At 49.1% G+C, this 25,002-nt stretch overlaps 10 protein-coding genes across 10 annotated transcripts; 4 read left to right on the top strand and 6 right to left on the bottom strand.

Annotated features, from left to right (window-relative positions):
* Window positions 1-798: 798 nt before the first annotated feature.
* Window positions 799-5,251, top strand: N7455_008813 (uncharacterized protein; the record flags this gene model as incomplete). Its single annotated transcript, XM_040961693.2, has 6 exons — window positions 799-855; window positions 925-950; window positions 1,001-1,052; window positions 1,104-1,205; window positions 1,267-1,602; window positions 1,658-5,251. 6 exons carry the CDS (start codon window positions 799-801, stop codon window positions 5,249-5,251), a joined length of 4,167 nt encoding a protein of 1,388 aa, XP_040807861.2.
* Window positions 5,252-6,067: 816 nt separating this feature from the next.
* Window positions 6,068-10,139, bottom strand: N7455_008812 (ankyrin repeat domain-containing protein; the record flags this gene model as incomplete). Its single annotated transcript, XM_065605981.1, has 2 exons — window positions 6,068-8,495; window positions 8,563-10,139. 2 exons carry the CDS (start codon window positions 10,137-10,139, stop codon window positions 6,068-6,070), a joined length of 4,005 nt encoding a protein of 1,334 aa, XP_065460930.1.
* A 452-nt stretch (window positions 10,140-10,591) lies between these two features.
* On the bottom strand, window positions 10,592-14,038 carry N7455_008811 (MET18/MMS19 family protein; the record flags this gene model as incomplete). Its single annotated transcript, XM_040961690.2, has 5 exons — window positions 10,592-12,994; window positions 13,046-13,234; window positions 13,287-13,524; window positions 13,616-13,889; window positions 13,957-14,038. The coding sequence occupies 5 exons, from the start codon at window positions 14,036-14,038 to the stop codon at window positions 10,592-10,594; spliced, it is 3,186 nt and encodes a 1,061-aa protein (XP_040807882.2).
* A 160-nt stretch (window positions 14,039-14,198) lies between these two features.
* N7455_008810 (uncharacterized protein) lies at window positions 14,199-14,998 on the top strand (the record flags this gene model as incomplete). The annotated part of the gene is made up of 2 exons (XM_040961692.2): window positions 14,199-14,849; window positions 14,900-14,998. The coding sequence occupies 2 exons, from the start codon at window positions 14,199-14,201 to the stop codon at window positions 14,996-14,998; spliced, it is 750 nt and encodes a 249-aa protein (XP_040807884.2).
* A 202-nt stretch (window positions 14,999-15,200) lies between these two features.
* On the bottom strand, window positions 15,201-16,246 carry N7455_008809 (ER membrane complex subunit EMC3; the record flags this gene model as incomplete). Its single annotated transcript, XM_040961707.2, has 5 exons — window positions 15,201-15,391; window positions 15,444-15,605; window positions 15,661-16,027; window positions 16,110-16,143; window positions 16,197-16,246. The coding sequence occupies 5 exons, from the start codon at window positions 16,244-16,246 to the stop codon at window positions 15,201-15,203; spliced, it is 804 nt and encodes a 267-aa protein (XP_040807849.1).
* A 196-nt stretch (window positions 16,247-16,442) lies between these two features.
* Window positions 16,443-17,242, top strand: N7455_008808 (signal peptidase complex subunit 2). Its single transcript, XM_040961710.2, has 3 exons — window positions 16,443-16,564; window positions 16,619-16,917; window positions 16,989-17,242. The coding sequence occupies exons 1-3, from the start codon at window positions 16,528-16,530 to the stop codon at window positions 17,214-17,216; spliced, it is 564 nt and encodes a 187-aa protein (XP_040807856.2). The 5' UTR covers window positions 16,443-16,527; the 3' UTR covers window positions 17,217-17,242.
* Window positions 17,243-17,840: 598 nt separating this feature from the next.
* Window positions 17,841-18,565, top strand: N7455_008807 (uncharacterized protein; the record flags this gene model as incomplete). The annotated part of the gene is made up of 2 exons (XM_040961689.2): window positions 17,841-17,877; window positions 17,946-18,565. The coding sequence occupies 2 exons, from the start codon at window positions 17,841-17,843 to the stop codon at window positions 18,563-18,565; spliced, it is 657 nt and encodes a 218-aa protein (XP_040807875.2).
* A 491-nt stretch (window positions 18,566-19,056) lies between these two features.
* Window positions 19,057-20,400, bottom strand: N7455_008806 (methylenetetrahydrofolate dehydrogenase (NAD(+)); the record flags this gene model as incomplete). Its single annotated transcript, XM_040961673.1, has 4 exons — window positions 19,057-19,140; window positions 19,206-19,295; window positions 19,361-19,994; window positions 20,204-20,400. The coding sequence occupies 4 exons, from the start codon at window positions 20,398-20,400 to the stop codon at window positions 19,057-19,059; spliced, it is 1,005 nt and encodes a 334-aa protein (XP_040807869.1).
* Window positions 20,401-21,148: 748 nt separating this feature from the next.
* Window positions 21,149-23,268, bottom strand: N7455_008805 (F1F0 ATP synthase subunit alpha; the record flags this gene model as incomplete). The annotated part of the gene is made up of 5 exons (XM_040961671.2): window positions 21,149-22,405; window positions 22,493-22,613; window positions 22,672-22,728; window positions 22,862-23,019; window positions 23,197-23,268. 5 exons carry the CDS (start codon window positions 23,266-23,268, stop codon window positions 21,149-21,151), a joined length of 1,665 nt encoding a protein of 554 aa, XP_040807879.1.
* Window positions 23,269-24,111: 843 nt separating this feature from the next.
* N7455_008804 (2-hydroxy-palmitic acid dioxygenase MPO1) lies at window positions 24,112-24,887 on the bottom strand (the record flags this gene model as incomplete). Its single annotated transcript, XM_040961691.2, has 4 exons — window positions 24,112-24,585; window positions 24,660-24,719; window positions 24,772-24,795; window positions 24,855-24,887. 4 exons carry the CDS (start codon window positions 24,885-24,887, stop codon window positions 24,112-24,114), a joined length of 591 nt encoding a protein of 196 aa, XP_040807862.2.
* Window positions 24,888-25,002: the final 115 nt, after the last annotated feature.

Genomic DNA, 25,002 nt, shown 5'->3' with positions numbered 1-25,002 from the left:
ACCTGGATATGATTACACCGTGATGAACATGGTGGCGAGTCTTGTTTCTTGCTTCGTGTTCAGAAGACCATTAAAGAGAGTGGCTACATATTTCCTTTCTGCCTAGATGTTATGGGTGGTTATTATGCAACTCAGAAATTTATACTCTTTCGACTTTTGCTTGGTTTGTTCTATATGTACTCCCCATCTTCCATGAATTATTGTAATCCAATCCCGTTGTCTTTGATATAAGATAGCACCGCGCGCTCACATCGTCCATCGCTTGCCACTGACTTCTAAGCTGATAGACACGAGTTGTTCCTTCCATTCGCGGAGGTTTGAACATTGTCGCTGCTATAACAGGAGACTTGTCTCATTTGACTCTCTTCTTTCACCTCTACTTCCTCTTTCTTGCTCTCTCCTCCGCCTCTTCATCTTCATCTTCATCTTCGTCTCATATGCAATGTTAACTACAGCGTGCTTCATCAAATCGATTGTCTAGGTGCTGTTCACCTAGTCCTTCTGTAATCGATTTGCCTTCACCAGCCTCTTACTTAATCGATTGTCTCTATCCCGGGGCCAATCAACCCACCTCTTGCTGAATTGCTTTCTTCATACATGTTTCAAACCAATTCACGTCTTCAAATCGATTGACGGCCCAAAAAGATCCGTCTCCAATCCATTTGCATCCGTCCCACCGTCTCTAATCGATTCCCGTCCGCCCGGTTGACGTTCAACTCCAATTCATTTACATCCATCCCCATTCAAGTCCGCATCGTCACACCTGTCAACCCATAGCTCCCCAAAGTACAATCCAAGATGGCTAATAGCCGGACGCTTTATTTGAGTTCAATGTGGTCATTGGAGGACCGGGGGGTAAGTTTATATCCTAACATCCGCGTTCTTATCATTCCGAATGGCCGGGACTGACCAGACTCGATATAGATTTCAGAATTCCGAGACAAGCTCAAGTATGGCATAATATGTACACTTATATTGATCAAAACTGACTCTTTTATAGGAAGTTGAATCCTGGTGCTTCGATCAAGGTCCAATATCAACCTGATAAATATGTGAGTTCGTTGTGTACTGTCTATAATGATGGCTCTGCTAATCCTACCCAGTTCTTGATTGTCACTGGTCAGTTCGATGATGAATTCAATGTCGAAATCACATCGCTGCTTGCAACTTATATCGAGGAGCATCGCAATGATGATCTACTTGAGGTATGTTTCAATGCTTCCCCAGCACGCAAGTTATATTGTACTAATGTCTCTTCTATTCAAGATGCTGAGAGTTCGACAACTTCCGATCCCCACCTACTTCGATCCCAATCCCCTTCTTGGCTACGGGAGCGATGCGCAGCCAGGGGTGGAAACCCTCGTGGAGGAAATTATGCCGACACAACCCACTAGCGATGGACTCGTCGTCAAGTTCTGGTATCCCTCGCAGGTGGGATTGGGTCCCATCTCTCATGACTCGGGCCCTCTCCTACGTCGAATTTCCGAAATGACAGAAACACAAATTACAGTGCAGGGAGCCCGAGGGCTCCGTATTTCTGCACAACAGATGGACAACATCGAGGAGGCAATGGATATACTCGACTCCCTTGAAGAGTGTTTGGTATAGTCCTAATTCTTCCTTTTCTAAGTCCTGTATGTTAATATATATTTTCTAGGATCTCATTGAGAACCAAAACCGAGGGCTGATCATCCTTACTCCAAAACGGGATAACGCTACCTTTCGCGTCATGACATATGCACAGATCAGTGCCACTGCCTTGTGGCGTATTTTAATCGACCGAAATGCCTCTCTTCGTCTCCCAAAGATAATGACTCTGGTGGTTTGTGAATTCGACGAGCTCGCTAACGAATTCCGTCCACTTCGCAAACTTCGACAGCCGCCGCAAGTGGCCCTGAAGGAAGCGAGCATTACTCGAGATTGGGAAGACTACCATTTTCCAGAGATAGGTCCGAAAAACGATCCCCTCCTAGGGGAGATTGATCGACATCTCCCGCCTAAAAGTGAGACCTCTCCCGAGAGGAGCGATGCTCAGCACCCGTATCTCTCTACTGGGAAGGCAAAAGATGTCGACAAATGGATCTCTCGAGGTGTCGCTAAACGGCCTTTGGCAATCGACAGTCGTACAAAAACACCACAGGGAGATGAGCCCACCCCCCCTGAGATTGTTGAGTCCAAGTCTCCTGAGTCCATCGTTTCCGCACCACGGGACAAGAGACAGTCCGGCCCGTTCAAGCCCAATCCTGCAGGCGTCAAGGGACGTGTGATTATGCGACCAGATGGAACTGTAGCACCCTCTAGCCAGCCTCGACAAGAGAAGCCAACAGACACCCCTCGTGACCCAATTACCTCCGTGTTTAGCAGACTCAGCTATAGGGAGAGAATGAGGGAGCAACATGTAGCCGGTTCGTCTGTCTCAGTTCCTCAACAAAGAGCCGTCGGGATTGTTCGTAGCGCGGCTAACTCCACTGCTCCCAATGCAGGTTCCAAACAACCGGAAACAAGGTCTAAGGCAACCGGTCCTGTGGCTTCTGCCTATCCCACCTCTACCCTGGAACCGAAATCACTTGCCACCCCGCGTCTCCCAGTTCTATCCACTCATCCGGGTGCAACACCCAAGCAGCCGGAAGACAAGTCAGATGCAGCTGATTTGGCTATCTCCCCAGCGAACAAGGAAGAGAAGCCGACTAGGACTCTGCGCCAACCAATTCGCTCTAGTTCTCCAAGAGTCGACAGGGCTCAGCCTCTCGGTATACTCGATGCAGTGGATTCACAGGTGAATACAACACCTCAAGGACGAAGTGTCGATTCAGTGATGGGGGAGATAATGCTAATTCTTGAGACGGCCAAGACCTCGAGGGAAACTCCAATGCAGGAAGCTTCCAGTAAGCCAAAAATAACAGATCAAAAACACCCAAGCACCACATTCACTCAGCTGGATCTCAGCAAAGAGGACACAGAAGACCTCGGCCCCCTCATTGATCTTGATTGCGAAGTGAAGAGCCTGGATAGTGGTCTCAAACACATTGTTGCGTTCAATCCGCCAGCCACAATCCCATCAAGCGATCTGGAGCAGTTTAGAGATGCTCAACATGACCAATTCCAGAATCGCGAGGCTACTACTTTTACTCAAACTGATGATATTTTCGATACGCCCAATATCGATGATACAACCACGCAGTCTCGGCTAACTCAGAGCATCTCCCCTTGTCCTGAGTCAACGAAAGATCCGATGATTCTCCGGGAGACGACCCCAGCCTCTGCTATTAGCGAGCCTGCTCAATTAGGGCTCGCTACAGATGTGCCATTGCCTGATTCGGAGGTTGGTGGCTCTTGTAAAGAGAGTGACGTATCTGAAAACAAACAGAATCCTGAACAGGATCCTGAATTCCGCAGCAAGGCCGATGAAGTAGCATTAGAATATCTGCTCCAGCAGATCAAGGACAATCCTGCCCCAGAAATTCCTAGCATTGAGGAGATTTCGATGCCCATTGATGCTAGCCTAATTGATCCTACACCTCTAACTCTGTCTTCTACCTCACGTCAGATTGCTCCGCGTGGTGGTATTCAGCAAACCCAAACCCCTGGTCAGGGGGCTGAGAAAGTGCCGTTTCTTCACCCAGATCTCATTGATATCTCACCTCAAATGCTTTCTCCTCGCTCGAGTATTGTCTCTTTGCAACAATCCGACGCCAAAAACGAGGAGCATGATACGGAAACAGAAGTTGGCGAAAAGCTGGCTGTCTCAGATGAGACTCAGACAAGAGAATTCCGCGAGACAATGTTCCATCAGCGGCCTCCCGACAGGGCTTTTCATTGGGTAGATGAGGTGACCAAAGTAGTGAAAAGAGCAAAGATTGAAATCCACACTGCTAATACCCGGGACCGAAAGGAAAACACTGAAACCAATGCGGAGAACAAGGGAAAGGTTCAAGGCCCCATTGTTAATTTCTGGCACCGAAGAACAGTATCTAAGTCAACACAAGCACAGCCACCAAAAAGCATTGCTTTTCCCACGAAGGCGGTTGTGAAGTCATCAAAAGAAAAGAAGCTCGTTCATGACTCAACAGAGTCTCTGTTTCGCTTCCTTCGACCAGTTCTTGATGCAGTCCGCAGCTTTCCCGGAACGTTGAGCCTTCAATTCCAGTTCGGTCTTATGTTCATGCCCAGTCTGCCAGCTTCAACAAAAGAGCGGGAGATGAGCTACAGGGAGGTTCACCAGCTGTTCTTCTCTAAGAACAACTTGACACCGCCTCCAACCTCGTTCTTCGAGCGCTTGACTTCGTCTCCTGTGGACATTGACTATCTCATCGATTTGGAGACCAACCAATCTCGTCTGTTCGACCAAAAGTACAGCCACCGAGGCGTAAAGTACGAGTTCTGGTGCCGCGTCGGTCCGAACAGAACCATTGTTATCTCAGTGAATGAATATGGACATGCTATGATTCGCTATCCTGAGGTCTCCCTAGGCACGGTGCACTTGAGTTTCCCTTCACAAGTCTGGGATGCAGCAGCTAGGGTACAAGGTTTTATCGAATACATTACGGGTGCTGACCCTGAGCTTGATGAAGCTGCACGAACGATGGCGAAAAGCATCCGGGTAGAGCCAAACAACAAACATCTCCGTATGCTGGTCCGTCTTCCGCCTGCGTCAAAGATCAAAATCGAGAAGGTGTTTATGGAACGGTGGAGTCGTCACCCTTACCGCTCGGAAAGGAGTAAGGACTTGTTTCTCCAAATCAGCGAAACCCAAGAACTCCTTGCCACCCCTTCTATCCTCGATCCAGGTATCATGGTTTTGCAAAACGCCCCGCTTGAGAAAATGGTCAAGGGTGGAAAACAGTGGTGGCAAGCCTCGATTGTCAGCAGCAAAGTGGACGACATCATGAAATCAAATTCCTTCCTTGAGCCAGGTGATCGCAATGAGTCCTGGTGTGCGACAGATCTCCTCGGTGCAGATATTACGAACATCGTTCCCTCTACTGCGAACCAGGAGCTGAGTACCCTCGGAGCCGAAGTCGGTCATTCGGGAATTGGAGCAATGTTCCAACTTGCCAAAACTGTCGTGCAGAAAATTGATGCTGTCGGGTACTGGAACAGAGGTCCTGCCAGTCTTGACAGACGCACTAACACGTCGAATGACCGCAGTCAGGGTGGTACGGGTACGGTCAAGGACTCGTCTGCTTACTTGGGAAAACAATTAATGCCTTGGGCTCCGCCAGCTGGGATCAAGGAGAAGCACAAGTGGTGATGGGATAGGGAGGATGAAGATGGACCTTAGGGATTGGAGTGGAAATGGAACAGATGTAGGTAGTCTTGTCGTTGTCGTTTGATTCTTAGGATCTTTATGGGTTCATGGATGTACCCGGACGACATGAAGTGGCATTTAAGATAACACAAAAATAAAATAAAATACTGTTTGAGAATTTGAGAATTGCCCTGTGGTTAATGGATTTATGTAGTTTGGCCCTTTAGTAGATATATATCTGTAGCTCGTGACTGTTCTAGTCCGTTTTATGAATTCGGTTGAAAGCTGATATAGAGCAGCCAATATTACCCAGATATAGTCAAATTGCAGTGATATAGTCACCACCAGAGATTACTTGTTACTGATTTCTTTCTTGAATTGAAAGAGCGACACGTACTCATTACTCCACCTTGCAATGAGGACTACATGTAGTATTATATATGGACACCAGAATGGTAATACCAAGCTCTCTGTCTTTCAATTCAACCCTATCCCTCCATTCCTTACACCTCACCTTCGTACAATTTTGCTTGTTCGTATTCGACTAATTCGTACTAGTAGACTGTAGTCAATTTGTCGGGTCTTTAGCCAAGCTTGTCGTGTGTTACGGCGATTCCACGAGGTTTCAACCCGAACGGCCAGAGCTCGCTCAGCGAATCGACCACCATTACTCTTGATGGATTACATCGAGTGGAAAGGAGACACTGCATTGCATGAATAAATCACTGTCAATATAGTGAATCGTCCCTTCCCGTCAGACTATTTCAATGTCTCCACCACTTCAAGACTGCCTCCCTTGCCGGTTTGACCATCCATTCCCTATCGGAGGCGGATGGCTCCTGCTGCTAGCAATGCTTGCACCACCTCAGTGTGACCTCCTGCTTCCGCATCTTGGAGAGCTGTTCGGTCACTATAATTATAAGTATAAGCTGCGTTGACATCTGCTTTTGCTGCGAGCAATGTTCGCACAACATTAAGGTAACCTCCTCCTGCTGCTTCTTGGAGAGCTGTTCGTCCATTAGAAGTAGCAGGTGCGTTGACGTCTGCTTTCGCTGCTAGCAATATTCGCACTACATCAAGGTGACCTCCTCCTGCTGCCGCTTGGAGAGCTGTTCGGCCGAAAGATTCAGCAGGAGGTGCGTTAACGTCTACTCTCGCAGCTAGAAGTGTCTGTGCCACGTCAAGGTAGCCTCCCAGTGCTGCCCCTTGGAGAGCTGTTTGGCCGTCATATTTAGCAGGAGGTGCGTTGACGTCTGCTTTCGCTACTAGAAGTGTCTGTACCACGTCAAGGTGGCCTCTTTCCGCTGCCGCTTGGAGAGCTGTTCGGCCGTGAGATCTAGCAGGAGGTGCGTTGACGTCTGCTCTCGCAGCTAGAAGTGTCTGTACCACTCTAAGATGACCTCCTTCTGCTGCCGCTTGAAGAGCTGTTCGGCCGTAATATTTAGCAGGAAATATATTAACGTCTGCTTTCGCTGCTAGAAGTGTCTGTACCACGTCAAGGTGACCTCTTTCCGCTGCCGCTTGGAGAGCTGTTCGGCCGTGAGATTCAGTAGGAGGTAAGTTGACATCTGCTCTCGCAGCTAGAAGTGTCTGTACCACTCTAAGATGACCTCCTTCTGCTGCCGCTTGAAGAGCTGTTCGGCCGAGAGATTCAGCAGGAGGTGCGTTGACGTCTGCTCTCGTAGCTAGAAGTGTCTGTACCACGTCAAGGTGACCTCTTTCCGCTGCCGCTTGGAGAGCTGTTCGGCCGTGAGATTCAGCAGGAGGTGCGTTGACGTCTGCTCTCGTAGCTAGAAGTGTCTGTACCACGTCAAGGTGACCTCTTTCTGCTGCCGCTTGAAGAGCTGTTCGGCCGTGAGATTTAGCAGGAGGTGCGTTAATGTCCGCTCTCGCAGCTAGAAGTGTCTGTACCACGTCAAGGTGACCTCTTTCCGCTGCCGCTTGGAGAGCTGTTAGGCCACTTTCGCAAGGAGGTGTGTTGACGTCTGCTTTCGCTCCTAGAAGTGTTTGCACCATATCACGGTGACCTCCTTCTGCGGCCACTTGGAGGGCTGCTCTGCCATTTACTGGAGCATTGATGTCAGCCCCCGCTTGGAGCAACATTGCTAGGGAACGAACACACCCATCTAGCACAGCATATGACAATCCATGATTCAAAACATCGTTGGTACTGCTAAGGCGGAGAATTGCCTCAGTATATCGATAACGATTGTAGATGTCGACGTCGCGAAGGATTGTATCCTTCACATTTTCAGACAAAACCTGGGACTGATAGCTTGCGTAGTATAAAAGTAATGCGTAATGCCTATGGGTCAATAACCATTGGATAGCCTCTGGTATATCATTTCCCTTGTTGTCGGTCTGCTGCTCCGACTCCCATGGTCTGTACGAAGGAACATCATCACCTTCTATGCACCGGCAAAAGAATTGCCACATAGTACTGTTCATATCCGGAGTAAAATCAGCCAGATGGTGGAGCCAGTAAACCTTAGCGTAATTGAGAAACTGGAACCCTCGCTTATGGAGCTCTAGCTCCAGCTGGGAAGAAGTCACATCTCCCAATATATCCTGCGCCGCTCTCTCTACTTCTCGAGTGTTGAAATTCTGTAGCTGGCGATGGCCGGAAATAAGCCGTTGGGATATCTGACTGGTAGCTCTGTTGAAAAAGCGGGTGGGTAGAGTACTGGTACCGAGCTGAAGGGGCTTTATAGGAACACTGGAACCATTGTGAACTTTCGCTAACTGACGCTTGAAGTCGGTGAAATCCAGATATATCATGCAAAGAAACCCGAAATTCCGGTCGACGCTTGCAATCTCGAATTGCGCCGTGTGTTGGGCACTCGTGGTAAAAAGATGTTCTTTCACACTACGATGAACATAGTGTATAGTGTCTTCCTCTTCATCAACGAATGTTAATCCGCAACAACCATTGATGACCCTATTCATGTCGTTGGGAACCTTCCCACGGTCAAAGGCCTTTTGTTCGAGGGAAAGACTAAGGGCTTCTCCATACTCCGTGGTTGATAATGGCCGTTTCACGGTCCCGCAATATTGTAGTAGTTTCATTGCCTGCCCTGTCGCCCTTCCCTCTCGAACACGATGAAGCTTTCGATCATAGAGCTCAGCCAAGCTGCGTGGAAGATGATTCAGTGCTTCCAAGATATCGTTATCACAATTCTGTGCGCAAAGCTCTTCGATACAAAGACTTGCCCACAGGAACCTGCGTTTTTTCATGTTAGCAATGTATCTAGGATTGCGTAGTCGTATAGCTTAACCTTGATATATGTCTTCGGTTAGGAGGCATTAACACTTACATTCCGTCGGATTTGTCCCGTAAGGTACTGTATATCTTGTTGAAAATTGTCGGATCCCCAAGAATCAAAACCTTATCGTCCAAACACTTTTCCAAAGTCCGGGTAAGATAGTGATCCATGTCCGACTTGACCTTTTCCTCATTCACCATAATTCTGTACTGCGGTGCGGTCGAATTGAACCATTTTTCAAGACCAGGTCGGCCCGCGCAGAGAATTTTGAAACCAATGCACTTGCTGCAGAGCTTAACCATAGCCTGTGCCACTGCTCGAACCTGATTTCCATCACATTCGTCTAGTCCGTCCAGGGCAACATAGTACTTCTTACCCTCATCAGCATCCAGATGAGATAGCAAGAACTGAACAACTTCAGTCGTGGTAAGATCCCGGGTGGTCTCCTGTAAAGAGAGTAGGGTTTCATATTCGCTTTGTTCAATCTGAGGATCGAGGATTTGACGAGCAAGACTTCCAAGAATGCTCCTCGCAGATAAAGTTGCCTCATTGTCGACGCGACAAAAGTAGTAGCATACGACCTCATTTCTCTTGCGGGCAGCATGTAGCCGTAACTTATCTACCACATTGGACATGAGCACTGTCTTTCCCATGCCTATGGTACCTAAACACCAGAGCATCGCAGTTTGCGGTTCCTCTTTCCACTTATCAAAGACCAACTCTTTCTGAAACCATTCAGCCGTGGTTGGGACCCGTTGCTTCATGATCTGCCTCAAAGGACGGTCATGGTCGATAGGAGAAAGGTTGTTTCGAATGATTGTCTTTAACTTCGCCATTTCACTTTTTTTCAATTTCATTCGCCTCTCATTTGCCTCTGCTTGTTGTTTCAGTGATGTTTGGAAGAAGTTTCGGGCTAAAGGTCGGAATGTTGAATTCTGTTGACTTTCATATTCTAACAGCTTCTTCGCTTGCATATCTGCTTGCTTTGATGCGAGTGATACCTCCAAGTTTATCTTCTTTGTAGCGTCATCTAGCAGATCTAGGAATGGTTTAAACTCAGATTCAAAGGGATTTATTATCGACGAAACAGTTTGCATAAGGGAGGTTCGACGGGAGACTTCGATGATCTTGACACACAAGTTAATGACGATGGCGTAGAAATCACAAAGGGCGTGCTGGAGACCAATGCAGTCGGGATAGAGTGGGCCGAATTTTCGATATGTCGGAGAGAATTTGCCGATACGCATGATCATGCTTGTGACTTTGTCAAAGTAGGAGGCCACATTGCTCGCCGTCAATATAGCAGTCTTTACACCTCCCCAGACGAGGGCGGCGATTATCGGATTAGAGCTGACGAATGTGTTCACGACACCAGTGAACTGTTGTGTTGCCTCTAAGAAGGTAAATAGCCGTGGAGCCACGCACCTCCGTTTTGTACTGCTATTTCTAGCATCGATTTCTGCAACAAACTCTATGACGCTCGCGATATCTGGTGTCGTGGTGCTTTTTTGAAACTCTCGTTTTTGGTCCTCTGTCAGGATGTTCTCAAAATTCTTCAATGCTGCATTGAGGGATTTTGTAGGGTCTGCCCCCTGCGCTTCTGCTCTTGGGAGCAGCTGAAGGGCCATCGGACTGTTCCCGATACACAAGTTAATTGTTGGTCGAAAGTAATTCACAGAAGTTTGTAGGGATTCCCATAGACTCTATCGTTGCACAGCCTCTGTGAAGGATCATGGGCGGGGTTAATGTTATTTCGACAAAAGCTAAGCCTCGCTCACAGCCCTGCAGTCATATAGACCAATTAGGGTCAGCCACATCAGCGATCGTCACGTGTGAGGTCAGCCCTGGAGTACAGTTATTGTATTTACAGTTATTGTGTTCTGATGCTGAAGCCATCCTCAATCTAGAAATATCGTGTAGAGTGCATGCTGGAGAATTCAAACATTCCTTTTGCTATTACATCAACGAGGGAGCCCGGAAAACCCGACGTCCGCCAACAGTAGTCTATGCTCAATGTATGATAATAAACAACACCTCTAAACTTAATGCGAGTATATTCTTCCCTTTAACCCAAGTATAATCATTCTTCCTCTTCCGGCGCATCATCCACGCCACGTAGCCAAGCAGCTCTAGCATCAACCGCCGCCTTGCGCACATCACGCTTAGGATCATCAAGAACTGCCCGCAAGGACCTCAGAACCTGAGTCTTGACAGGCAAGAGAGGCGAGATACCCGGCGGCGCACGCGCGTTAGCCACAGCACCGGGTACCTGGTGCGTAGCAAGGAGATTGAGACATCTCAAAGCATCCGCGCGGAGACGTGGGCTATTGACAGCGCCAGGGCCGATGTTTGTAGCTGTTGTTTTGAGGAGTCTCGTGACAAGGCTCTGGATGTGGCCGCACTTGTCGATGACTACGACGCCGTTATCACGGATAATAACGGCTAGAGTATCGAGTGTTGCTGTGCGGACGGCGACAGATTCGGCGGTCTGAAGGTCGAGGGATTGTAGGAGGAGGGGTAGCAGGGTGGGGAGTTCTGGCATGACCAGGGCTGTGGGGATTGTGGAGAGGATACCCGCCAGGGCAGTTAGGTGGGCTGGTTTAATGTGTTCGGGCGCTTTGGGGGCGGCGGCGGAGTCATCTGTGCCGGCGATGTTCACTTCGCGGATGCGAGATGAGATCAGGGGGATGACTGTGGTGAAGAGGCGCTGTCTGCAGAGGAGGCGGATGGTGGCGCCATTGGTTGCGGAGAGGATGTCATCTTCACCGAGGATTATGGAGAAGCCTTGTGCTGCTGTCGCGCTAGTTTGCTGGTCTGGGGAGGAGAGGAGAGCGAGGAGGGAAGTCAGGATGTGGGTGGTTGAGGGGGCTAGGCGGAGGATCAAGGCTTTGGATATCCAGAAGATGGTGCGGATGGTTGCAGGGTTGAGGCTCTTTGATTCTGTGTCCTGGCCTTGGAGGAGAGAATCAAAGAGTTTCTCGGCGATTGGTAGATCCTGCTTTGACAGGAACTTGTTGACAAGCAAGGCCAGGTGACGCAGGTAGACTTGATGTGTTGCTGGCTCGGTGCTCGAGACTGCACGATGAACCAGATCCAACAGCAAACCCGACATGTCTGGGTTGGTGTGGGGGATTTTGTTGCCGCAGTCCTTGGAAATTCCCGCGAGCAGGTATGTCGAGATAATGATCGTACGTTCTCTGTCCGTATTTGTAGTCTGGGTGAACGGAATAGGCACAAAATCTTCAGCTGCAGAGAAGAGACTGTAGACATTTTCGGCAACTTGTTCCTGTTTCTGAGTGGAAACAGATCGCACAAGGAGATTGCAAAGTCGACCCAAAGTGTCAAGCACAGTAGGATCATTGAGAATACGGTTCTTTGCCTTGCCAGATGCCGATGCTGCGACATCGCGGCAAAGTCCAACCACAACCTTATCGAAGTACAAATCCACACTCTGGTCTTGTTCCATGTTTCTCTGTTGCATAACATAAAGCAAAGTAGTGAGAATTGCACGTGGGTAAGCAACTGACCCGGGTTGCTCCTTTTGCAGCAGAATAGACAGTTTGCTAAACAGACGACGGAAAAGTGTCTCGAAAATGTCCCTCTCGACGCTGATCTGAGCAAGGGTCTCGAGTGTCGGCAGATACAAGGCATCCGAGCTTTCATCTTCCTCTGGCAGAGTTGCCACAAACGCAGGGAAAGTGATATCCACAATCAGGCGGGGCTTATGCTTGGAAATTTCAGCAAGAGCAGTAATTGCTTCTTTCTTGAGATCATTCCGGCCCACAGATTCCTCCTTGAGAAGGATTTCGTCAAGGTATTGCACGAAAAGTCCAATCTCATTCTCCTGGAAGAAATGACGCAAAGTCGACAGACGCAAGAAGCCCTTCAAGGCAGTCACTCGGAAGGAAACCTCTTCCTTAGCTGCACCCATCAATGCCTGGCCAAAGAGGTCCGAGAATTGGTCTTTGAATTCCAGTAGCGGGTTTTCGATAGCGGCCTCACCACCTCGGGTGGTCCACTGTCCAAATACGGCTGTGGCAGATTCGAACAAGACATTCAAAGTTTCGAGAAGTGCCCTTTGTTTGACGATTCCGTCCGCTTCTTGGTAAAGAGTGAAAATCGGAGGTACGACTGTTTGCACCACAAGGATAAAGGAAACAGGCGAAGCAGCAGAGACACAACTGAGGATCGACTGGGCCGGCTTGGCCTGCTTGTTTTGAGGCTCCTGGAGTTGTTCGTTGCACTCCTTGGTGATTGGCTGAAGGTACTTTGCAAGAGGCAATTCTTGTGATACTTCAGCAACTCCTTCAGATAGTCGTTGGGCGATTGTTTGCAGAGCCTCAAGAGATGTTTCAGATAAGAACTCTTCTTGAGCATTGAGAATCTCAAACTTGAGGACTTCCCATATGGTAATGGAAAACTTGGACACTGTGTTGGGGTCGTATGAATGGATACATGCGATCAATGTACTAAGTGCGTCTTTCTATAGATCTGTTAGTTGGCTTCGATGTGATAGTTTGTTGAATAATCTTACCTTTACATTGGGAGAAGTAGAATCAAGCTTGTCCAATAAGGCGGGGATAGCGTGAGGTGCAAAATGCCTTGTCGAAGAGATACATTCTTGAAGACGACCCTTCAGATCCTGTGCGGTGATTCCATAGGGGTCATTGGGCGGAGGTCGGAATGTGATTGGGAAGTAGTTATATACCGAGTCGAAGAGGGTCTGTCTAGTGTTAGCGAAATCCACGACTAGAAAAAAAGAACATTATACATACCTCAATATGATTCGAGATGTCCCATTCGACCATAACCACTTTCAGGATCGAGAAAACAATCATCAAATTCCTGGGGTCTTTCTCTCCCGTCATGATATCAACAACGCCCAGAAGCGAGATATCTCCCATATCACGCATAGCTCCGCGGTGGTTTGACATCAAATCATTGAGTAATTGATAGACGTGGAACCGCTGTGTTTGAGACCGAGACTGGAGATCTTGGAAGTTGGAGAAAAGCCTATATCGATAAATCAGCAATGATCATCAGTTAAGCTTTATCCCCGGTGAACACAGGGATGTCGCATGCAACCAAAAAGTATAGCACCTACGCTTGTGCTACTTGGGTAGCCAAAAACTTGTTAAACCGGTCCAGACCCTGCAGGGCCTGCAACCCATCAACGGCACCTCCATCCTCAATTCTATCACAGAAGAATGTAGTCAAGACTTGGATCTGTTGTCTCGAGAGGTATTTCGGCGAGAGAGCTTGGATAATGGCCGTAAGATAAGAAATCGCCTTTCCACGTAAAATCGGGTCTTCGTCGTTAATGTATTCGCCGAGGGATTGGACGGTATCAATCAGAGTCTCCTTCTTGGTCTCAACGTCTGTATTCACTCCCGTTAGTAATGCAACGATTTGAAGTGGTCTCAGGTGCGGGGCGAATTGGCATACCATGCGCGATTCCCTCCGCAATGCGCTTGGCTTCTTCTTTGTCGTGGTCCACGACCAGCATAAAGGTCTGCAGAGCCGACATGATACCAATCGAATCAATTAGGAGCGCCAGACGTGTAGATTGCGGGGTACAAGACCAAGATCGCATCGGCCAATTTCTTGTGGCCGGATGCCCTTATCGATAAGGGTCAGGTGATTCCGTTATCTCTCTCTTCACGTCACGTGCCAAGGCCTGTTGCGTCATGGATGTAGTGAGACCTGCTTCTCTGTCCAGCGTCATTGGCAGCAAGATGGCTCCAACCCGCAGCATGGGATTTAACCGACTAACAACATATATTCTATTTACATTTATTCTCGCTAGCTCAACATCTGCACTCTGGGGCCTATCGTCTCCCTTCCCTTCACGTCAACAGCCACTAGCTCTTGAGCACAAAGAGCATCGATCAATAATGGATAAGATACTCCCTGGTATTGTCCAGCCACAGAAGACGGCTCCGGATGAGGATTTGAACTCAAAATACAGCGGTAGCCCTATCATCTCAGATGTCCTGCCCAAGACCAAGGGCATCAATATCTTTGCGCGGTTGACCCGTGACTTTGAGCCAGTCGCCAACCGCCTTAACGATGCATCCAAAAACATTACAGTTTTAGCACCACGCAACAGTGCAATCCAGTCTCTTCCGCGGAAGCCCTGGGAGAATCCAGAGGACTACAAGAAGTTCGGAGAGGTAAATGCATATGAGGGGCAGGATGGTCAAGACCGGGCAAAGCGGAATCTGCAGCGATTCGTGGAGGCGCATCTCATCCCTGCTAGTCCCTGGAGGGTCGGGGAAGAGGTCGAGACGCTTGCAGGGGAGAAGTTGAAATGGACGAAGGAGGGTGATAAGATCTTTGTAGGTTTTGTCCTCTCCGTGTCGTTGGTATCATAACTGACTGTCTATAGATCCAACCTGGCAATATTGAAGTTGATTCAATTGCGGAGAAGGTCCATAATGGAGAAGTCTGGATCTTGAATGATGTTATTAATTACCGTCAACAGTGATTGGTTATGATTTACTACGATTTATGGATATTGTGCAATATGAACCATTGAAGAACACTCAAGTAAATAATTATGTAGATTCACAAGATTGCGGCTTATTTAAAAACATGACACATTCTATTCTTTATGCTATCCAAAGCCAGCGATGACCTCAAGACAGGTATATACGCCAACACTAGACATCACATGCAACAAACGGAAATTAGATCCCCGCAGGAGCAAAGTTTTGCAGGATTCTCTCCTCCACTCCATCGAGAATGCAGAAGTGCTCCATCACTTCCAAGTTCTCCGCTTCGTTCAGATACAGCTTGTCGGGGTCTTGGCCGGGCTGGAGCGGGTTGACCATTGCGGCAGGGTTAGCCATGCCCATCTGCTGGGCCATTTGGTTGGCAGCTATAGATTATTAGTGATGGTTCTTATGGGCGAGGGTCAGATAGATGCATACAGTTATCACTGCCGAGGATGAATCCAAAAACGGACTGGAGACCCATCAAGTTGAGGAAGTACCACGAAAGACTTGAGACCCATTGCACATCAAGGTCGCGAGTCATGACACCAGACTGGAGCATCGACTTGAACCGGATGGTAAGCGGGAAGGGCAATTTCACTGCAAAATTTGTAAGCTCGTTGCTCATGTCCATTTATATCAAAATGCAACATACAGATGACAAAGCCAGAGAAGAAGGCATTGATCCAGCTCATGATCAAGGTTTGCGGGATCATCATCATCATGTTTCCCTTAAGCATTCCCATCATAGCTTCCATGCCCGCGGGGTCGGTCATGGGGTTCGCGGGCGGTTGGCCACGGTTGTTGGGGTCCTTCAGAAATGCGCCATTGCGGAATCCAGTAACCATGTAGTTCTTGCGCATCTCGAAGGACTCGCGGTCGAGCACGGAGCAGGCATTGTTGCGGAGATTCACTCCGCGGAGAAGAGCAAGGCGCTCGCGAGACTCGGCAAGAGTGGATGGCGATTTGGGGGGCGTGTTCATCAGGACCGTGGCATAGTGGCGAAGGATTCCGGTCAGGATCTATTCAAGAAGAGGGGTTAGTTTCAGTCTGCAAGGTATCGTCGCAGATATTTGAGCTTCAAGCGCCGAGAGCATATCATACCATAACAATTGAAATGGGAAAGAGAATCCAATAGCTATAAGCAAATGGTCAGTCCAACTTCCGCTTGATCGAATCATGTTCTCTCACAATAGCGCCGGATCCCTAAGGATGGTCTGCTCAGCCCCTTGAATTGCCATATTGAGGCAGAATAAGTATCAAAGAAGTGCCTCCTTTGAACCCAAACAATAAATCAGTGGTGGCTGCAGGTGGGGGATGGAAAGTTGAAGGGGCCGCGAAGGTGAGGTTGCCAGGCGGAGAGGGATGTCATTGGCCCGCGTTAGCTCCAGCTTTCTCCAAAGGGCCACGCCGCATCTTTGTCCTGCGATAAACAGTCCTGTCTTGACCACTGAATGCTGAACCACACTCGATCTTTTGGTTTTTGAAAAGCTCTTTACTCACATCTATTCTCAAATCTGTCATGGCTTCCACCAAGGTGCCGGTCTACTCGACCAATGGTCCGTAATCCCGATCTACTCTATACAGCAACAACACTAACAGTTGAGCAATAGATCTCAAGTCTACGAGCGACGATGCTCTCCTTCCTTACCTGACCAATCTTCCTGCGCCATACGCTTTCACTCCGGACTACTCGAAGACAAACATTCGCTTCCTGCTTGGATATAGCGCTGTCGCAATCGCAGGGTTTACTTTCTACGCAGACCGTACGCTTGGTTGGGAAGCAACTACCTCGCCCTGGATTATCGCGGCAGTGGGGACATACTTTGTCTTGAACAGCATTCTGACATACTGGATTTGGGCTGTTGAGGCTGGCGAGGTATACTCCGGAAAGAGAAAGACTGGAGAGACGGTATGTCAATTGATCTTCAACTCTTTCAAGTTTCTATTTTATGGCAGGTTACTAACAGAACTTGCTCATAGATATCTGTCTCATCATCAGCCAAAAAGTTCTCCAAGCTCTACAAGCTCCATGTCACTTATAAGTCTGCCACTGGGAAAGTGCTCCAGGACAAGCGGTGCGAAGCGCCCTTCACAACTTGGTTCTCAGCAGATGGTGCATTCCACCCCGAGCCTTTCCGTCGATGGGTGGCCAGCGAGATTGATGTTTTGAGATTGGCGGCGAAGGAGAATGAAAAGAAGTCGGGCTAAAATGGAAGGTTACCTATCAATTCTTATCAGAGGTTATGTTTTCGGGACTATTGCAAAATGCAAAGCTAGTTCATTCTCTAAAAGAGATTAAGAAGAGTGCATTGGGGTTATATGTTCAAATGAGCAAGGGAGAGATCCGTTTCCTATGCTTTGGTTTCCTTTTGGCTAGTTAATCAGACGCATCCCAACAGTGTACGTGACTATTTCAATACTGTCGAGCAGTGAAACCAATTTCATATGCAGTATCTACACTTCACTCGACATACGAGCAAACCTACCCTAGGTTGGGACCCCTTAGCTTGATCTATTAGAAAATGTCCTACCTAGGGCTATTGAGCTCACGTGGATATTTCCTTTCCTTTCCTGGAAGGAGCCCTGGAGCTCGACTGCACTTTCCAAACTTGAAGAGTTCAAGTTGGCTCGAACCTTCCAAGTTCAGAGCTTTGAGGCTGAACAAGCTTGGAAGCCAAGGTTGAACTTGGAACAACTTTGTCTTTGATCTGCTCCCATCCCGTATCATCTTACTGCTCAACTGCTCTTAAAGTATATGGTTTTACTCTCAGTCAAGTCCATGTTTTCAAGACCCCTTCACGTCTACCTCCCGCAGCCTTGAAGACCTCCAGCATGGGGTGTAAATCATCTGTCCTGGTTCGACCTCAGGGTAAGCTCTCATCCCACTAAACCATACTGTATGAGTGAGTGGCTGAACTAATAATCCAATCATTTCAGTTCTCCCAGGAATAACAGTAGCCCTTGTATGGGTTTCCCAACAGGAGATTGAGGCCCTCGTGAATGCTACCGAAACGCTTGAGATCACACGACGGGAGCCAGGCATGAGATGCACTACAACACCAACAACGACAGATGCCGCAACCACGCTGCGCACTGATGAGCCCGAAGAAAAGGAACCCGATCCCACTGCTGAGCAAACCCGACAGGGTCAAATCTACCATATTCAAACAAAGACACTTGACTGGCCGGTTAATTATACCAGTCAAATATGCCTCATCGTCATGCCATTTGGGCTCCAATTCGTAGGGACCGGGGGCCATGACGTAGCACCCGGTCTCCAATTTGTGGCCCATCACGCTGTGGTCATTGCCTTGCGTCTCGTGCCTGTTCTTCCTCGAAGACTTCTCCGGAAGATCTACGTTGGTCAAGATGCCGCAACGTCGGCGACAGAGTCACTGAGGCATGTGTTGGCTGCGGTGGACCAGTTTGCTTTTTGGGATAGTAGCTTGGAGGAACTCGTCCTCTGGTGGATGTCCCTGCTGAGACCATACTGGTGTCCAATTGCATGTGTTGTGGTGTTTGTCCTCATACTTATCCTGGTGATTGTCTTGTCTTAATATGGAATTGTCTGATGTGGCAGTTCGAAACTGCCAGGATTTTAGGTCCGTTTGTCTGTACAACGGTGTTTTATTCATGTCAAAGTGGACTAGATAGGTCTTCACGCTTTATAATGTTTTGGTTGTTGTCAGTCCCAGTTGTTCTCGTGACAATGTGTTATTATATCAATATCATCCTCCGAGCCCGGCCGGGAGGTTTTCTATTGGAGTATTATGCAACGTCAGAGTGCGTAACTAATAAGCTGTAATAACACACAAGCAACAGTCTTTGTTATGGAAGAGTAGACAAGATCAACAGAGCCAATCTCTATAATTTCCAACCATGGAATGCGACTGGGAGATATCTAAGCACAGGAAACAAAAGAAGAAACATGAAGTTTCAGAGTATAATCGAAATGGCTAATAACAAACAGAATATCTATAATTTTTTACGGAATGACCAGCTCAGGGCATAGCCATCGAGATCGAAATTTCAATCAGTAGTGAGCAACCTATGATGATGCCTCAAGGGTGCCAGGACGTTCAGTGGCCTCGGCGGGCTTGACATCGTCCATTCGCTTGTTCTGGATGAGTCTCTGTAATTTGACATGTTAGATGATGTTTCAAAGAACCACTGAGCATGTGAAGTGATGAAACATACCAGCAAGTTCCGCAACAGAACAACAATGGTGACCTTTCCAATAGAGGGAACGAAGAGCGAGGCCTTGTCTCGGACCTCGTGGGGGAAGTTCTATAACAAAATAGTCAGCAACCACAACCTCTTCACCAGACTCAAATGCGCAAAAGAAAACATACCTTCTCGCTAGAGAAGTTGACACAAACAGCACCCTCACGCAGAAGGCTAGTATCGAACTTGTACTTATCACTGGGCACACCAGTAATAACGACATCACAAAGCGGCACAACATCCTTCAAAGTCTTGCCCTCAAGATCAACAATCTCATGCGTCTTCTTCTGCAATCCCTCACCACGAGTAAACTTCTGCACACCAGTAATATCAACCGAGTAAACACAGGCGCCATCATTAGCGAGCAGAGCAGCAAGCGGACGACCAACAACCTCAGAGCGGTTCACAACGCAAATAGTGTGTCCGAAGAGACGGTTTCCGTAAGGCAGGATGGTGTTGTAGATGTTGAGGTACTCGAGGATCTTGATGTTGGCCAGCGGGGTGCAGGGCAGGATGGACTTCTGGCGCTTGGCTTCGCCGTCCAGGAAGCGGATGTTCTGGTACATGTTGAAGATGTAGCGGTGGCTCAGGCCCTCGACGTCTTTGGTTACATCGACTATCTGCTGCAAGTACTGATCCTGGCGGGTGCCGAAGATGGGGTAGTAGACGATTATGCCGTCGACGTTGTTGTCGGTGTTTGCGTTCAGGATGGCTTGTTCGATGTCGTCGCGGGACACTTGGCGCATGGAGTACTTGAAACCGCTGAGGAAGGCATTGCGTTAGTAGGTTGCTTTGATTGTAGTGTTGGCTGTGCTTTTGGACTCGTTTGGTTGGCTTTTTTGTGTTTTGGGTTTGTTTTTTTGGCCGAGGGGTATGTATGAATCATACTAATTACCCCCACCATTCAGCCCACCAAAGAAGCAATTGGAGCCATTGAAGCCGGATAATGTCAAAATAATGTAGACACTCACTTCTCCTCGCAGGTCTTCTGCGTCATCTGCGCATAGGTCAGTGCAGCAGGGTCATTATTGGCCAACAGGCCGACCAAGTGAGGCGGCTTCTCGAGAGTCTTGAGGCCCTCGTGAACTTCGGTGAGGAGGCGGTTGGCAACGTTCTTGCTCAACATCACCTTGCAGGAGGAGGGGGGCTTATCGGTAGGGGCAGACATGACGGCAATAGGACGATAATAACAATATAATCAGTAACAGAGAGAATGGTGAAGGTCCTCGGACGCGGGGGACTTGGTGATCTCCGGGAAAATCTTGATCGCTTATCGATAACAGATCGGATGCCGGTTTCGGCCTCTACTGCCGTCGTGTCTGTTGGATGATATAGGAGTTATAGAATAGCCATGAGAATCTTGATAGAACCAAGGCTTATAATCATTGTTCTAGTGGATTGGAATGTAGATGGATTCGGGTTTTTGTTCGGTTGAGGCATACCTCTCGCCCTCTTCATCCGACACGTGCGAATACATCCCTTAGGAGTCGTGCAAAACAAAGCTACAAAGCTACAGTCTACAATTACAGTATAAACGGTTGAACAAATGAAAATAATTGCGGTCCAACATGGAGAGCATAAGGAGACCAGACGGAATTAGAACGGTCGTCCACCCATCTCGCGCCCCGATGCGCGGATAAAATCTAAACGTACAGGATATAATCACATTTTGGCAGACCAAAGTCATTTTAGTTCTCGCTCGAACAGCACTACTGGAAATCCTTGGTCCGCCCCCCAGGATCATGCAGATAATTACATCGCTACATCCAGGGGCAGACTGGGATCTCCTGCCAGGCACCGGCACCAAGAAGAACAGAAAAACAATGGGCTCAAAATTGTACAGGCTATCTTGTCTATACACATAGAGTCAAGAAAACAAAGCCGACCACGAAGGATCATCCGAGTTAATTCTTCACTTATGCGTTGAAGGTGGAGTTGAAGGCGGAGATGGCCTTCTTGAGGGTAGCCTCAGTCTCCTTGGAGACCTGGCCCTCCTTCTCAATGGTGGCCTGGATCTCGGGGTGGGAGCTCTTGAGGTGAGCAAGGAGGTCAGACTCCCAGGTGAGGATCTTGTCGACGGGGATGGTGTCGAGGAGACCGTTAACACCAGCGAAGATCAGGGGAACCATGTCGGTAACGGCCATGGGGGAGTACTGCTTCTGCTTGAGGAGCTCGGTCAGACGCTCACCACGGGCAAGGGTCTGCTTGGTGGAGGCATCGAGATCGGAACCGAACTGGGCGAAGGCAGCGACCTCACGGTACTGAGCCAAGAACAGCTTGAGGGAACCGGCGACCTGCTTCATGGCCTTGACCTGGGCGGCGGAACCGACACGGGACACGGACAGACCGACGTTAATGGCGGGACGGATACCCTTGTAGAACAGCTCGGACTCCAGGAAGATCTGACCGTCAGTGATGGAGATGACGTTGGTGGGAATGTAAGCGGACACATCACCACCCTGGGTCTCAATGATGGGGAGGGCAGTCAAGGAACCAGCACCGTGGGTCTTGTTCATCTTGGCGGCACGCTCGAGGAGACGAGAGTGCAGGTAGAAGACATCACCGGGGTAGGCCTCACGTCCGGGGGGACGGCGGAGGAGCAGAGACATCTGACGGTAGGCAACGGCCTGCTTGGACAGATCATCGTAGATGATGACGGCGTGGCGGGCGTTGTCACGGAACCACTCACCCATAGCACAGCCAGTGAAGGGAGCAATGTACTGCAGGGGAGCGGCCTCAGAGGCGGTGGCAGCGACGATGACAGAGTACTTCATGGCGTCCTGCTCCTCAAGGGTCTTGACGAGCTGAGCGACGGTGGAACGCTTCTGACCAACGGCAACGTAGATACAGTAGAGCTTCTCCTCCTCGGTGGCGGCCTTGCTGTTGTTCCAACGCTTCTGGTTGAGCATGGTGTCGAGAGCGACAGCGGTCTTACCGGTCTGACGATCACCAATGATCAACTCACGCTGACCACGGCCAATGGGGACCATGGAGTCGACACACTTCATACCAGTCTGCACTGGCTGGTTGACGGACTGGCGGGGCAGAATGCCGGGGGCCTTGAGCTGGGCACGGCGCTTCTCCTTGGTGTTAAGGGGACCCTTGCCATCAATGGGGTTACCGAGAGCATCGACGACACGGCCGAGCAGCTCGGGGCCGACGGGGACCTCGACCTAGGGGTGGTGTTAGAAATGTTGCCAAGGGGTTGATGGATTCAGGGTCTATCAGAATGAACCCAGGGGTTGGATTGGAGTGCTTACAATCTCGCCGGTACGCTTGACGGTCTCACCCTCCTTGACGAGACGGTCGGAACCGAAAAGCACGACACCGACCTGGCCGGCCTCGAGGTTCATGCACATACCCTTAACGCCGGAGGCGAACCTGAAGATGAGTTAGTTTTCGGGTCTGTATAATGCCAAGACTTTGGGGGTTCACGTACTCGACCAGCTCCTCAGCCTGGACGTTGGACATGCCGTGGACACGGGCGATACCATCACTATTCAAAGCTCAATTAGTTTCTGTATCGGTATTTTGTCGGTTTTTGATAAACAATGGCGGATTCGATGCAATTGTAGCCGGGGACCGAATTTTTTTTCGCGCCCCCAGCCGCCTAGGGAGAATTGACGTACCCGACCGACAGAACACGACCGGTCTCAGCGAGACCAGCCTCCTCAGAGACACCACGGATGCGCTGCTCAAGGATGGAGGAGACCTCGGTAGGGGTAGCCTTGGCCTCGGAAGCGTACGAGCGAACGCCGTTGAGAGGACCGGCAGCAGCCGCGCGGACCTGTAATGCACGAAAAACCTGTTAATGACCATCCCAGAGAAGGACAATGCGTCCGAGCCATTGTTGAAATATCGTTGTCGAGGTAGGATGAGGTATGAGCATCGATCGAGCTCAAGATTGAGATGAAGGATGTCGAACTGGCGATGGACGAAGGCGGCTGGGATGGGATAGACTCACCGAGGCGATGCGGCCAGTGGCCGAAACGGCCGCAACGGAGCGGCTGGACGACCGCAGAGCGTTTCTGAACATTGTGAAAGGGGGTTCAGAGGATGTGAGGATGAATTCTCTGAGGGAGAGATGTAATTGGGGAGAGAGAACGGGAGAGGAGAGAGGATTGTGGACGGGAGGGAGAGCTTTGTCGTCGGGGGGAGGATTGGATTCTCAGGACTCGCGCTAAACCGTTTCGGACGCTGGGCCCTCCGAGGTGGCCCTAGTGTGAGGCCACGGTGTATCTTGTTACACTTTTATTATTGCTACAATGCTCTATTTTGTTTTTTTTATTTGTTTCTATATGATTTCTATAAATTCTCCAAATTTTTTAAAATATTCTACAAGGTCATAATGAGTTACTTTCCATTGACATTGCCGACCGGAAGAGTGTGCCACGGGCCACTGTCCTTCCGTTTTTTTCTCTTCTCGGATCGGCGGAATTCCTGGTCAGGTGAATCGCTTATGTCATGGCTTTCGTCACGGCAACCGAAGACGGTGCATGTTTGGTGGTAGTTTTGGTTGTTATGTATGCTATTATATTCCTTATTTTCATGTCTGTATATTTGCTAGTATGATATATAATACTACCATGCAATAAAATCACCATTGACCGAAAAACATCAACGCCTATTCCACAGGAAAGGGATAAGTACATCCCAAATTGGCCGAAAGGCAATGCAAATTAACACTCGCAAAAGCATAAGGGAAAAAAGACATAATCAATCGCTTTGCTAATAACAGATATATGAATCAACGCGCTCATGAAGCTACAAAAGCTTTCCACATCAGCCAAGACAACCCGAGAACAACATACGGAGTAGAGCACCCGGTCTTGGCGAACAATATCTCCCCTTGCTGCATGCTGTACGCACAAGTCAGCATTTATTGGGCCACCTTACCCTTCCCCTTGCCATTCTCATTCCCCTCCTTCCGGAACTTCAGAATCTCCAGCTCAACGCCCTTTTCAAACCGCTTCTTAAGCTCCGAGCGATATCCGAAGAAGAACAGAACCTCCATCCAGACAAACAGCGGCGCAAGCAGTAAAGCCTGAACAAGGTTATCCAACAAGGCCGGAGCACGCTTCTCAAACACGCCGTGTCCGATGAACTGCGCCAGCCATGACACAATGTGGATTCCCCCGGCCCAGTAGTTCACGATGCTGCCGTGTGTGCTGAGGAAGTAGTTTCCGTAGTATGCAGATGTAATCACAGCGGGTGCGAGTAGGCCACCGGCTATGGGCTCTAGGAGGACATAAAATGTGGCATAGATGAGGGCGCCGATTGTTCCGGCATTTGCCGGCAGGTATTCGATCTGGATGGCGTCCGGGAGAGTAAAGAAGGGCGGACAGTTGCAGGCCTTGGGAGTCACGGTTAGTACCTTTGTGAACTGGGGATGTCTTGTTTGGTTGGAAAAAGCCGAGGTTCACATACAAGTACGATGCCGGTAAACAGTAGGACTGGGACGCAGGTGATGTGGATTGCAACGTTGACCTGCGCTGTTAGTAAGTGTGCGCTATTGGCGATGGGGATAAGGCCGATGTACGGGATTGCTATGGTACGCTCCGTACTAGTTCTCAGTCAGTTATCGTCGTTCCGGGGGTTCCAAGGTTGGATGTGGATGCTTACGAAGAGCAACTGTTTCTCAAGATTAAGCGCCATCTTGCCAGGTCTTCCGGGTAGGAAACAAAAAGATGGGGAATTCTGGGGGAAGAGTTTTGCGGGGGATGAGATCAGGCAAGTGGCATCATCTTTTTATCGGAAAGCGTTGAGTGGT

This window comes from Penicillium solitum, assembly GCF_028829755.1.
Source record: "Penicillium solitum strain IBT 25940 chromosome Unknown utg000005l_segment0_segment0, whole genome shotgun sequence".
In the NCBI taxonomy this organism is placed as follows: Eukaryota; Fungi; Ascomycota; class Eurotiomycetes; order Eurotiales; family Aspergillaceae; genus Penicillium; species Penicillium solitum.
This window is presented reverse-complemented; position numbering and strand designations above follow the sequence as displayed.

What these genes read in the sequence shown, in the direction of transcription:
- N7455_008808 (XM_040961710.2), top strand. Translation starts at nt 16,528, where the DNA reads ATGGCTTCCACCAAGGTGCCGGTCTACTCGACCAATG. An exon ending in GCCGGTCTACTCGACCAATG is followed by an intron (nt 16,565 to 16,618) that starts GTCCGTAATCCC and finishes GTTGAGCAATAG; the next exon opens with ATCTCAAGTCTACGAGCGAC. An exon ending in AGAGAAAGACTGGAGAGACG is followed by an intron (nt 16,918 to 16,988) that starts GTATGTCAATTG and finishes ACTTGCTCATAG; the next exon opens with ATATCTGTCTCATCATCAGC.